The 14,347-nt window shown below is 46.3% G+C and overlaps 3 protein-coding genes across 3 annotated transcripts; 1 reads left to right on the top strand and 2 right to left on the bottom strand.

Moving 5' to 3' along the window:
* Positions 1-154: 154 nt before the first annotated feature.
* LOC128707504 (thioredoxin domain-containing protein 17-like) lies at positions 155-669 on the bottom strand. The gene is made up of 3 exons (XM_053802458.1): positions 525-669; positions 376-460; positions 155-308 (listed from the first exon to the last, which is right to left on the bottom strand). Exons 1-3 carry the CDS (start codon positions 667-669, stop codon positions 155-157), a joined length of 384 nt encoding a protein of 127 aa, XP_053658433.1.
* An 883-nt stretch (positions 670-1,552) lies between these two features.
* On the top strand, positions 1,553-4,201 carry LOC128719006 (E3 ubiquitin-protein ligase HRD1-like). The gene is made up of 5 exons (XM_053812627.1): positions 1,553-1,681; positions 1,775-2,020; positions 2,091-2,470; positions 2,557-2,987; positions 3,318-4,201. The coding sequence occupies exons 1-5, from the start codon at positions 1,553-1,555 to the stop codon at positions 4,199-4,201; spliced, it is 2,070 nt and encodes a 689-aa protein (XP_053668602.1).
* A 2,226-nt stretch (positions 4,202-6,427) lies between these two features.
* LOC128719630 (cyclin-dependent kinase-like 4) lies at positions 6,428-13,364 on the bottom strand. The gene is made up of 7 exons (XM_053813257.1): positions 13,297-13,364; positions 9,150-9,218; positions 7,703-8,009; positions 7,436-7,601; positions 6,918-7,168; positions 6,747-6,842; positions 6,428-6,682 (listed from the first exon to the last, which is right to left on the bottom strand). Exons 1-7 carry the CDS (start codon positions 13,362-13,364, stop codon positions 6,428-6,430), a joined length of 1,212 nt encoding a protein of 403 aa, XP_053669232.1.
* Between the last annotated feature and the right edge of the window lie 983 nt (positions 13,365-14,347).

Here is a 14,347-nt window from a genome sequence, read left to right as displayed (position 1 = left end):
GATGTACGAAGAGATTTTAAAATTGTACCACTCGTAGAAAAATTGACAAATACGACAAAACATTGCAAGGACCTAAAAGAAAGGGATTTTATTATGAACAATATAGCGCAAAGGTTGTACGTGTACCGAAAAACATCAAAACATCATCGTCCTTTTAGTCATCTTCCGAAAAAAATAGCTCCAGCAGGTCAGCTTTCGCGCATTGTTCGCCTTCGAGACGCTGGGGATTCTTCCATCGTATCATCGTCGGTATGACCGAAAGATGTGTATTGGTGTCCTTACGGAAGGGGTTGTTCATATCTTTCCATCTACGGTCGTGTGTGAAGAATCGTCCTTATCATGATAACGAAAAACATAGTAACACGCGCTACTTACGTTGGTCGATCGCCAACATCGACGTAAACGAAATGCGAATCCGCCGGAGCAACCGTGTTGACAGCGGTATCGATGAATGGGACCGCTGTTTGAGAATATGTTGAGCATGTTGATGAATTCCGAATAAAAAATGCAAGCAAAATTCGTACCTTCCACACAGTCCCCACACCAGCTCTGGCCGTTCTCGAGTTTTGCACCAGTGAAAAGAATATTGATCGCGCCTCCGTTTCCGTTGAAGTCTTTCATAAATGCAACAAACGCATCGTAGCCAGCCACGAAATGTTTATGCACCATTATGACCGGTTTTCTGCTCTGTTCCTCTAAATGATACCCGTTTGCTCTTCACTGATAGTTACTGAAGCATGCAAAAATGAATGCCTGCTAGTAGCTCTACTCGGATGATGGAAGGACGTGGAAAGATAACCTATCTATGCTTAACAATATTAAGCCGGCCATCGGTGACGGAATTGCATTGTTATGGATGGGTACTGAGATAGACTACAGTGCCCACCAAAATTGAGTGAACATTTTGAATTCCAGATCTGTAAAGAAATCAGCCGATCAGATTGAGCTAATTATTGGATAAGAAATCAGGCCACATATGATACATATGATCAGTTTTGATTCTTTTATTTGAAAGAAGTTTTGCATCGGGGGAAGTTGTTGAAAAAAAGAAAATAGGAAAAAATTACCCACTGTGCAGCACCTTGAACCAACACCCAACTTGCTAGAGATACCTTGGCAAAAGTTTTGACATATGTTGCAATCACCGATGGTTGCATTTATGACAGCTCTCGGGAAAATAGTGGTGTTTACGTGTACTTTTAAAGTGTAGTAAAGAATAGCAGAAATAAAGCTTTTCCCGCAGTCCACTCAACATCCACCCCGTAGAGCAAACATCTTTACGTGTGTGCCACGCACTGGTCGGACAAGTTTGATGGGAGCACACCCCGGCACCGAAACAATCCACCGTACGAAAGCGAATGAACAGTGCAGTGGGCGAAAAGGTGCAGAATTTTCGAGGACGATCGTTTCACAGGTGTACCAGGGGTGAGGACGCAACGCACACGTCGAGGTAGACGAAAGTTTCGCGCACCGTATTCCACCGGGAGGTCCGGTAGACAAGATTAACATATTCTTCGAAACAATCAGCCAGCTGGCTGAAAACTGCGTCAAGATGCGTACCGTAGGGCTGTCCGTGATCAGCATGCTGCTGACCGGGCTGGTGATTGGTAATGCTTACTATCAGAAGAAGCAGTTTTACCCGTCGGTGGTGTACATCACGAAATCCAACCCGAGCATGGCTGTAAGTTACCGAACCTCTCCTTTGTACCTTCGTTATGCATGAGACCGTTTGGAGTGATTTGCTTTATGTACACGTATTTTCTCTTTTCCAAAGGTCATATACATTCAGTCACTAGTGCTTGTGTTGATGTTGGGCAAGCTGATGAAAAAAATCTTCCTGGGCACGTTACGAGCTGCCGAGTTCGAGCATCTGATGGAGCGGTTCTGGTACGCGCTGACGGAAACCTGCCTCGCGTTTACCGTCTTTCGGGATGATTTCAATCCAAAGTTTGTGGCACTGTTTACAGTGCTACTCTTTCTGAAATCCTTTCACTGGTTGGCAGAAGATCGTGTGGATTATGTGAGCAATTGTGCACATCTAGGGGTGGAGTTCTTGATATTAATGCAGCTTTCATATTATTACTCTCCAGATGGAACGCAGCCCCGTGATCGGTTGGTTATTTCACGTCCGAGTGGCCGGACTGCTGCTCTGTTTGGGGTTGTTCGATTACGAGCTAATATCGTACGCGTACCAATCCACTATCGCGAAAGGCGTTACGGTGCAGCTTGTCTTCGGGTTCGAGTATGCCATCCTAATGACTATGGTCATTAACACGGCTATTAAATACATCTTCCACGCAGCCGAACTGCGTTCAGACACACCGTGGGAAAACAAGGCTGTATTTTTGCTGTACACCGAATTGATCATTGGCTTCACGCGTGTCGTACTGTACGTGGTGTTTGTTATTTTGATGGTTAAAATATTCACCCTGCCAATGTTCGCCTTCCGACCGATGTACTACACTATGCGGTAAGTAATGCGCTCGCGCTACCGGGCTCGCTAGCTTATCTTATCAATATTTGCCTTCTCCTTCTACCATCGTCTACGTTATATAGAAACTTCAAGAAGGCTTTGAACGACGTAATTCTATCAAGGCGCGCTATCCGCAACATGAATACGCTCTATCCGGATGCGACACCCGAGGAGCTACAAATGTCCGACAACATCTGCATCATTTGTCGCGAGGACATGGTGAGCAACTCGAAGAAGCTTCCGTGTGGTCATATATTCCACACGGCTTGCCTTCGTTCCTGGTTCCAGCGGCAACAGACATGCCCAACCTGCCGGTTAAACATTCTGCGTACACCGATCACAGCAGCCACAACACCTGCTACTCCACCACCGAACAATAATGGTAACGATACGAATAATGGTGCTGGCGTAGCAGCCGGTACCGACACTAGTCGTCCGACGATGGTGACCGGTAGCGGAAGCGCTGGTGTTACCGGTAGTAGTGCTGTGACTGCAGGAGCTACCTTAGCAAATGGTAAGTGGAATTTGTCAGTTTTTCAAATGTTTACAACATATATTGATCCGTTATTTTTAAGAAAGACTACAATTACGAAGTGTTTTCTGCGTTTTTTGTAATTGGTGCTCATGGCTGAACTATGTTTTAAATATTTTTTTGGATTTCGTGCTCTATAGTACAATTATACGAATTAAAATAGCCATGTATCAAATATGGTAGAATTGTTTATTAACAAATTATGTGGTTATAATTAAGCGTTTCAGCCAAAAATGACTAGGTTCGGTAGTTCAAGGGTTATTAGAATTAGCTTTTTATGTTAATCAAGTTTATCTGGAATTTCTCTTTCAGGTCTTACGACGACAGGAACCAGCGCGTTGCCACTATTTCCTCCAGCACCGTTGATGTTGCCACCATTTCCATTTGTGGGTATGCCCTCGTACACGATGCCCTTGCCACCAGTGCCGCCATCGCTGGACACACTGTCGGACGAGGAGGTTCGTGCAATGGAAGGCAATGAAAGGCGCCACATTGAGGAACGCATTAAGCATCTACAGAATATACGCACGCTACTCGATGCATCCGTCGCACTCATGAATCAGTACGCAGCCATAACGGCCCGTTTGCCACCGGAAGCTGTGGCTCATTTGCAGCAGCAAACGCCACAACCTAATCTAGCGATGGCCAATTCTACTAATGCTGCTGCTAGTAGTTCTGTTACTGGTACGAACATTACTACATCACCGACAACAGTGACCGCCTCGGTAACGGAGGCAACAACGGCTGTAAGTGATGGTAGCACCAGTAATCCATCAGTGACAGCAAATGTTGTTGCCGAAAGCAGCAGCAATAAACCTAGCAGTAGTAAGGTTAGTGATAGTGATAGCAGTAGAGTAAGTAACAATAGCGTCTCGTCCACCGGGAAGGCCGCCGGTAGTACGGGGTTGAGTCAACCGAAGCTAGAAGATCTCGGACCGCTGAGTAGCGACGAAGATGATTCCTCAGTGAAGCTGAAAAAGGAGTCATTGCCGGTCGATAGTAAGGTGTTGCTCATTACACCCGATCAGATGCAGGATGTAGCGGGTCCATCGAGGGTGACGGAACTAAACGGTGGGGGCGCATTAAAACGACCCGAAAGTGCCGCGATGAGCGAGTTGCGCCGTCGACGTTTGGAAAAGTTTGGCACCACAAGTCCACCGGATACGATAAACAGTCAGCAAGAACAGCAACAGTAAGGAAGGTCAAAAAGAAGGTGAGTAGTGTTAAGCGAAGTTGAGGTTTTGTTAATTTTCTGTCTTGAAATGATGTTCAAAAGTTGGCAGGAACGTCTTCCAATGCCAAATAGGATGGAACAGAAAGGCGAAAAACATTCTCAGCAAGGCATCACGAGACATGCGATAGCAAGGACCATTTTCACGCCAATATACGTCAAACTGTAATGATAAGAACGTGGACAGTCTCGTGCTAATTACCCTCTCTACAATTGATTCGTGTTGCTCTACTGCATTCAAGAAAACATACACAGGCGTATGTCTCTGGCTGGCATTTTTTCTGGGATGGCTGGCTGGGTATACATACCCTTTCCTGGCCTGGTGCCTCGAAGGGAAGATCTTGCATATCTTGATTTTTTTTAAAATAATAAATCTATCGTTTATATGTCTCACGAAAGCATAGCTACAATTGTGTTTTGCATGTTAAACTGTTTTTTTCCCTTGCTTTCGCTTGTTATATGAAAATATGTGTGTATGTGTATTTGTTTTATATGTAACAAAAAATTGCATTTGTTATGTTTTCTTTTTTTTTGTTTCTGTTCGCTGCAGTGCAGCCGAACGACGACGACAACAACAACAGAGGGTAACTTTAATTGCATTCCCTATTTTTCCCTTCCTGTTGTGGCCCCATCAAAGACCAAATAAAAAAAAGGAAATGCGAAAAGTCACAAAAATGTTTGTAACACGGCATGTTGGGAGATGTGTGTAACATGTTTTTAAATCTCTCCCCCATTGCTGATACAAATGAGCACTAATAAAAGTGAGATGCAGTGAAGAGCTGGTCGAGAAAAAAAAATATTTAGAAACAGAATATAAAATATGAATGTAGAAATACAAACAAAATACATGCATCTCGTACGTATTTAGGTGTATGTGTTCCGTGATTCACACATAAAAAGTGACTACGAAACAGTAGAAAAGAATGCTTAATGCGACGTATATAAAGTTGTTCTGCAAACAAGCAAACAGGAAAAGGAAACAAGAGATGTATAAAATCGAACCACTTGACAAACAAACAATCAGCTTTGAGTTTCTGTTTGTAAAAGCGGCAAATGTTAGATAGATAGTCGTTGTAATATGGTGATGAAACGAGGTGATCCGACTCAGGATCGTTGAAGACGACACTCCAATCGTTGGAACTGTTTTGCGGGAAATCGAGAATATCGGGGGTAAATTCAAATGGCTTTTGTGTAAGTAAAACCAACCGGACATCAACTGCACTGCATAGGATGGCAGAGCATAAGTCCGGCAGAGAACGAAACCACTCGAGAGAGCTGGCTCGTCTAGAAGTCTCTTATACATGAGCGTAATGTAAATAATGCTATCATATTGTACTGTGGAATCTAAAAATAATAAAGGCAAAGCAACATAAAAATCAAAAACGAAACTTGCACGAATTAGGATGTTTAGAAGAGACTTATCTGATCGGGCTTTTGACCGACTAGCGCTGCTGGTGAGAAGAAAGCGATGCAGTCTAACCTTTCCTTTGTCGAATGTAGTAGTGCTCTTTAACATTAACTGTCTAATTTAACGTCATCAGAAGAGTACATTAAAATGAGCTTTGAATTTCCTTTCCCTGATGGCATCGAATCAGTGGAGCGTATGAGATCAATCGCTGGAACTGAGCATCATGCATGGCTTGCCAAACTTATTGAATTCCGCAAGCGAATAAGATAAACAAGGCAAACACAAAACACTGTGCGGAATCACAAGAACTGGAGGTACGTAAAAACTACTGTGCTTAACTCGTAGTGCTAGGAGCATTTCTTTCTATAGTTGAAAAGATGAACTGGCAGATTACTGGTCACTTATATCCAGTGATGCTTCATCGCAGTTTGAAATAATATCCATCCAATATTCGATTACAATCCATCAATGACTTATAGGTACATTATTAATATATTGAAGATACTTTTTACTCCATATCATTGCAATTAAATATCATTCAGTTCTGTCCAGATATTTGCGCGTTGAACTAAAGCAAGAGGATGTAACAGAGGCGTAATGGAACGAAATACATCTCGCACGAACATATCTTGCTGCTGCTAGCGTTGCTTTTCCCTCCCTGCTGGGCACATCTACGATCGCATGCAACGGCGCACAAGTGCAGCTGAGCAAACGGATGCGTATTGTGCTACGTGTGCGTCAACCCTTGCCCCCAACACCCTCGCAAAGCCCTCGTAGCTTCTTTTATATGGTTGGCAAGTGATGGTCGGACCGTAGGAAAAGGTTCTTCTGTGGTACACGCGACTCTTGCGTTCCGGGTAGCTGCGGCAGCGAGGTGTTTGATGTTTTCGGCTTAAGTTCCCGGTTACCGCTCTGCTTCTGTTCTAGCGTAATCGTTTGCTCGATCTCCTTCTGTTTGGTAATATAATCCTCAAAGTACTGATGCGTGGCCAACCGCTCACAGGACCAGCGTTTGGCGGGATCTTTGTCCAAACATTTCTGCAAACGGTGAAACAGCGCCATTAGATATCGGTACATTAGCAGTGCACAACATCTAATTTACCTTCAGAAAATCCATCATCAACGGATTGGCTAAGGTACGTGATGGCATCTTGGCTTCGAGTGTTTCCAGTGTCGGTGGCACGGGAAGCGTTATACCCTGTAAGGATAAAGCCCAACGAAACCAACAAATGGTGGTCAACATATAGCTCCATTCAACTCCAACGCTGCTTACCTTAAAGAACTCATTTTGATTGAAAATGGCCAGATGTCGAGGTAGAAGATCGCCGAGCGTGCGTCTGATCAGGTACAGCTGATCGACATCACTACGGCCGGGCCAGAGAGCATCACCGCGTACCAGCTCCGCAAACACACACCCGATGGCCCATACGTCCACCGGCGTGCCGTACTGTGTGTCCCCGACCAGCAGCTCCGGCGCTCGGTACCATCGTGTTGCTACATAGTCTGTGTAATTTTCACCGGGACCTGAAACACATTCGCAACCAACCAACACTCATATAGTAAACAATCAACACTCACAACATGGCGCCTAAGGTCTACTACTACGTACTCTAGTGTTGGGTGAATCTCATCTGAATCTCTATGCCAAGGATTCAATAATCCTCAAAGATCCATGATTCATCCAAAATTCACAACAGATTGGAGATTCATATGAATGGCTCTTCCAGAAAAGATTCATTGCGCACTACGAGCGACTACTAAGATGACTACTAGTGACAGCACGTTACTTACTTAGCATACGGGCGAAACCAAAATCACACAGCTTCACCTGTCCCTGAGCCGTAAGTAGAATATTTTCCGGTTTGATGTCCCGATGAAGACAGCCTTGCTTGTGACAGTAGGCGACACCCTGGATCGTTTGGTACGTTATCTGCTTCGTGAGGTTATCGGGGCAACCCTGGGCAGGCAGGCAGTGCGGGGGAATAAAAACAAAAAACAAATAATTATAATTCACTATCACTTGCAGTTTCGCGTTCCGACCTTCCGGCTTTAACGTACCTCTGGATGTCGCTCCAGCTCATGCAGCACTGTATGCTCGCAAAACTCAAACACCAAATGCAGACGGCGCTTCCGCCGGAATACCTCTAGCAGGCAGACAAGGTTCGGGTGCTTCAGGTTCTTCAGCAGTCGTATCTCACGCAGCGCGATCTTGCGTATGGCCGGATCGTCCTCGGACTCGACGAAGCGCTTGACCGCAACGAGCGAACCCGTCTCCCGGTCGCGGCACTTGTACACCACACCGTACGAACCTTCGCCCAGCCGGCTGAGCTTCTCGTACCGGTCCATTCTACTGCTGCCCCGTGATCTGGAAAAAAGTGTCGACAGGACGAACATGCTGCCGTAAGCGTGGGTGTCGGTAAGTGGGTACGGTTGTACACTGGCTGGCAACGATCCCGGCCACTCGTCTGGTTGCAGGGACACGGTGCAGCCGCAGGACTCTTGCTCGGGAACACCGTATATGATCGTGCGCGACCGAACGACAGCGAATGTTCCCTGGAACATTCTCCAACGTGAACTGCGACGCTCACTGCCGGACCGAATCCATCCGGGGTCCACGTCCAGAAGACGGACCCGAATCGCTAAATGGAAAAATCGCCTGACCAGTTAAACTTTTGCCCCTTCTCTTTCTTTGTAGGTTAGAAACGGGCGGGCATTCGCTTTGTGCACACCGTCAGTCTTTCACACGATGGTCCATGACTACTTCAAGAAGATTCCATTCGGCAAGAGCGAGAACGAAAGCACAATTCTCGCACCACTCTACCCTGATCCCTGCGACTACGCTAGTGGTTAAATGTTCGGACACGAATCCTTCACGTGAGTCCTTCGATTAGAACGCAAATGTTTGGCACTAGCCTTGGTTGAAGCGAGGGCCCACACCGGGCCGTTGGCCCCCTTCAATGTCAGGGAGTGAGTAAAGCGTATTACACACACACACACACACACACACGCGCGCTCTCGAACGAATGAACGTTACTCAAATACTCGAGTCCCAACAACCCCCGCAAGGACCTACCTTGGTTAAACGTACATACATGCAGAACCTTATCATCACGGTGGTCAGAAAGAACGAATAAAGCGCCCACCGAAGAACCTCGACGGTTGGCGTTAGCGCATGGAGAGGCAGATTCGGAAGCAAACCGAAAATCAATACCCGGTACCTTGCCGCTTCATACAAACCGCCAATTACCGTTAGGGAGATGGTTTCGGGACGGTACGTCTTTGTGGATATGTTCTGCGGTTATGATGTGCGGCAGTAGCACAATGGTAGCCCACAAGCGGGAACGTAAAAAAGCGGTCTGTCTCCGTGTGTTGTGGTTATGTCGTCATGGAGCAGTTTCGTTACAACCAGGAAACAACCCTTTTCCCCTTCCATTCCTACCCGGCGACCATTCGGCCTCAGTCGGCCAGACGCAGAAGCCAGACGTAAACGTGACGTTTGTCTTACCTTTCCTGTATGGCTTTGATAACTCCTTCCGCTTTTGACTCGCCGGATGTCCATCTGAAGGGTAGATTGCTGTGGAAGAAGGCGATCGAAAGGAGAAGGGAATGAATTATGCACCAAGTGGATCGGTTAAGGGACGCAACTAAGATGCATTGCAGATGGTGACTTTAAGGTAATGTGGAAGTTCTTTAATAGTAGTAGTCGTAGTAGTCGGTAAATTGAACACGAGTCATATCAGGAATCCATTCTCAATAGATTCATAAATCATCAGAGCTCCTTGGAGGTCATTATTCTTGGTTGACTCATGAGTCTGGGCAACCGATGGTCGGGGGAATCTTAGCCGATTTTAGAGAATTCATGACCCTTTGGAATAAAGATTCAGATTCATTCATTCAGTTCAAAGATTCAACAATGTTAAATGTTTAAGAGCCACAGGTTCTAGGTAATTAACAGATCAGTTATCAACCCTGTAGTTATCAGAACCTGTAGTGTTCGCTCTTTTTGTGTGTTCTCTTTCTTTCCATAATTTAAAAGTTCATATTCTTACGAGCCTCGCGCTATCTGCCAACAGCTCCCAAGGGATCCACGATACTTCCTAATATATTCATTCGCCCTAGTTAAGTCCTATTCCCAATCCATTAAGGATAAATGTTGGGCTAGAACTTTTCCAAATACCAATCGCACTGTACTGTGTCGGGGGAAAGGGAAGAACAGAAGGCCACGACGGAGGATGGGGTAGATTTTATCGGTAATAATTATCGCGCCAAGAGCCGTACGGTTTGTACGCGCCTTTGGCGTGATGGTAACAGCGTCTTATGTCGCTACCGTCATCGCCGTTGCCGGTCCCTACAGTGGGCCAGTAGGATATGTTGCAAGCATCTCACCCCGGGTTCGGGTTGACCTTTCCGAGTCGAGTTTCGGATCGATTTCAGCAGTTCTAGAGAAAACTTTTACACGCCACGCTGAAGTAATCGTTTAAGGTCAAAAGTTAAAACAATCGTTACAGCGAAACTGTGCCTTGTGGTTGGGATATTCCGACGGTTCCTGCTTCCCTTGCGGGAGAATGTGTGAAATGTGCTGTGTAGTAGGTCATAGTTTTACAAATTACAGCGTCAGTGCGTGCTTTCTTTAAGTGATATGAGTTGTGATACCTAACGCTTAGCTACACCATTTTCCGTACATCTAACATTTACAAAGTAGATCCAGAGAATAGAGCAGATCGTGTAGTAAAATCGTCTGTTGTACACCTCAACAACTTTTCTACTCAAAAAACCTATCGCGACGAACCTATATAGTTCCAGTACTCACATACGCCTCTGAGACATGGACTCTGTCCAAAACTGACGAAATTCTTTAAGCCTTGTTCGAGCGGAAGATGCTCAGAAGGGTTGTTGCCCCTGTATTTGTAGAAGGACAATGGAGGAGTCGCTACAATGACGACTTGACGAACTCACTCACAATTTTCAGATGAAGCGTGGTAGGACCAAATTGAGATGGAGTGATAGCGTTGATGCGTCCGCCAGAAAGGCCGGGATAATGATGGATTGGATTGGGATAACGATTCGATCGAGCGCCTTCGTCTCGACCGTGAGCGGTTTAGGGGACTCCTACAGCAGGCCAAGATCACGAAGTGGCCCGCACACACGATTGAATATCATCCAGCTACGGGTGAAGAAAGCTGGAAATGGCACAGCTCTAGACCTCTTGGGCGTGTGGTGCTGCTGACGAAGATGAAGCATTATTCAACATCAGCTGGTCTTATTCTTAGACGAGATGGTTAGAAGCTGACAGTGAAGATTTCAAAACGGAAAATAAACCACCAGACCTTTACGATGCGGCAGATTGAGAAGAAGACGGCACAGTAGACCAGTCACCTCCTAGCATCTCCTTCGCAGGAGAGAGAGATAGGTTCTAACCTGTCTCCTTTTTCACTCGGCGATGGAGAAGAACCAGATTTCGAACACCGGCGAACCAAACCGAAAATCTACTGCTTCAATCATTTCATCATTATTCAGCTATCCAAATCAATTAAAGGTCTGCAATAGTACGAGATATTACAGGCATATGTTGCACTGCCCATATCGACCATATCAGCAATTGACCGGTTCAATCCATTCGTCAAACACAGTCGACACAACCGGCGTCTTTAACTTCTGACATTGAAACGTGGAAACGATGCTACGTATCGGTTGGAATGTTTTCTGCCAGATAGCTATTTGTGTTCCACTAATCTAGGTCATTAATTCTGGACGACACTCATCAATCAATCGCCTAACATGAGTCGCATCGTGGTGAGCAATGCGCTGCGGAGCAGTGAAGCAACTACGATCGTCTGAATGAACCCGGACAGACAGCAAACCTGGTGGCAAATCGATAAATATTCGGCACTGGGAAGAAGAAATTGTTACTTCCGAACAATGGTTTTAGGATGTACTGTTGCGAAACCTTGAAACTCGCTTCTAGTTAAAGCGGATATTCGTGAGTCATTTGTTTGCTACCGACTTTTCACATACCATTCCCTCCAGCTAGTAATCCAGCTACTCCCGTGGTGTTTTGGGGGGTTTTCTTATAATGTCCCCCTGATGTCCAAACCCCAGCAAACATTGTTCTTCCCCGTGTTTCAATACATCATGTTGTATGCGACGCCTGTTTCGCCAGCGATTAGTAATGTCCGGCAGGTGAAAGATAAGGGTTCTATATCCTGCTTGAGGCTCTAGCCACATTTGGGCTATAAATGGTGCAGTGGGTATGGCGTAAGCTGTCACACGGTTTCCCGCAGTCGTACAGCCATAAACAGTTCCAGTGTCCAGTGTTCTCTCCGTTTCAAACGTCCAAACCGACATTGTCGCAGTAAAGATGGCCGCTAAGCTGATCCTCGTTGCTTCCGTGCTGCTGGTAGCTGTCGCTCCGTTTGCAGCGACCAGTCCGGTCCGGGGCCTACCGGTAAACTTCCGGTCCAATCTGGCTGGCCAGAAGAACATGGACATCCAGTTCCCCGAGGGTGCCACCTCCATCACGGCGGATGCAATCAACAATCTAGCGATCGTGTTTGCGGACACCGTGTACATCATGTCCGACGGAAGTGTTGTACCGGAAAACCCCATAACCACGTTGGCACCACCCGTTTCGACCACGGTGTTCCCCGACAACAGCAGCACCAATGGTGGTGGACCCATCATCACACCACCTACCTTCCCCGGCCGGAAATAGTTCGCAGCCGACAGTGGTGGAGTTGGACCGATCGATAATGGATTCCCAATTGCTCGTAGCGCACGTTTGCGTGCAATAACAGACTGACTGAGATATGTGTGTGCAAAATCAATGCCCAAAATAAAATGTGAAAAAAAAGCAACACTCAAATACACACACACCCACGCACACAGAACTATTCGAAAACAAAGTTTGTTTTGTTGTTGGGTGCAGGTGAACCAGAAAAGAGGGAGGGGGGAGCGAGGGTCTGTTTTACATTGCCATTCATGATTTCGCTTTCGATGCTCTCACCGTTCCAACTGGAAAGGAAAAAAACAGATACACGATACGTGCCAATCCCGAATCGACCGGTTTGCATTTGTTTAGGACAAACACAGGACGAACTTGGAAAATTGGACCCATAAATAACTCCTTTTACATGCCAACGGAGCGTGCTCGCACACCCATCAAAACCTTTCATTTCTTCTTCCTCTCTCGCTCTCTCTCTCTCTCTTTCTCGGACATTTCTCCTAGCCTGCCCTGTGTTTGGTGCAAAACACATTCAGCCAAAGCAATCCGGCACGAGTTCAAAGCACTGCACGCCTTTCGCCCTCATTATCCTTAGCTACCGGAAATATTGGTGGTGCCGACTGGTTCGGTTCCGACCGGTTGGTGGGACTTTCGCACAACAAACAAATCCTCTGAGTGAAGTTGACTGAGTACTTCCAATTGCATACGATGCAGGAGCTTTCTGGTCCACTTTTTGGTACATTAGTATTTCGGTACATTAGTATTCTCCTGTCTAAAAGTCACAGTTAGTTTTAATAGTTCATTGTGGGAAGTTTATCTACACTTAGCTTGGTTTTGTATAAAGGAAACAATACAACGAATGTACTAAGTGCGAACCGGAGCACTAAACATGGCGCCCTGGGGTACAGAACAAGGGAAACAGGAACGTTACCTGCGTGGTAGTAGCGGTAAATGATTACCAAACAACCACAACCGTTTCTCCCCGAACCATTTGTCCATACGGACCGCCACGTTGGTACCGTTGGTAGCGGGTTGCGGATGGGTCGTGTTCGTATTACGTCTGATTTCCAGTATCGGGCCTTTCGAGTTGCTAGGAATGTCGATTCATACACGCGCACGTCACTGCAATCACTAATCCAGGCACAGCAGGTGTGTCTTCTGCTGCAGATTGTTTGTATTGCGACTAGATCATCCAAGTAAGCTGACGGGTAATTGCCCAACACACAACATGCGCTATATTACGCGGTTAAAACACTCCGAACCAATTACGATCACTATTCGGCATCTCCCGGTGTGTTGCTAGGTCCTTCTGCACGGTAAGCTCTGCCCAACTGTTCCTTCCATCGGAAAGCGCTCGGATGTTCCTGCTTACCAGCGCTCGCTCTTCGGACGGGGAAAACCACAAACTACACCTTCGTTCACGTCCTCTCGGATGCCGAATTCAATGAAGCGAAAATCGATCGCCACACTGACGGTGCTACGGTACGCGGATTTGTGTCGTTCGATTTTCCTTAGACTCTCGACATCGCCCGCGCCTTGAAGAAGTTGTGCAGTGGGCGCAAACAAACCCGTTTTTCTTCCACCAGATGACCCGTTGACACTCTACCGCGCGCCAGCGTGCTGAGCGTAATCGTAAAATGACCACAACATTTGCACAACTTCGGTTCGCTATTTATGCGTTTCTTCTTGCTTGCTTTCGGGCGTGAATATTTTAGCGACTTTTCATGTACTAATCCGCGGATTTTAGGTACTACGCTTGAACCGCTGAAATGTCCTGATGCCTGAGACTCTCGAATGTACCTGTGTGCAGCACACGTCTAGCTCACCGGACCGGAATCCTCTGAGCCTGGGTTTACGAAAGCCAAAGAAAAGCTCTCCGTCCACAGGGGGAGCAGCAGTCAAAAGAAGGAAAGAAAAAACCTCCACCATGGCAACGGTGAAAAACAAAACAAATTCGTTTCGGTCGGTTGGTTGGGTTGGGC

This window comes from Anopheles marshallii, chromosome 2, assembly GCF_943734725.1.
Source record: "Anopheles marshallii chromosome 2, idAnoMarsDA_429_01, whole genome shotgun sequence".
Lineage (NCBI taxonomy): Eukaryota > Metazoa > Arthropoda > Insecta > Diptera > Culicidae > Anopheles > Anopheles marshallii.
The sequence above is the reverse complement of the archived record's forward strand: the minus strand, read 5'-3'. Positions and strand labels throughout refer to the sequence as shown.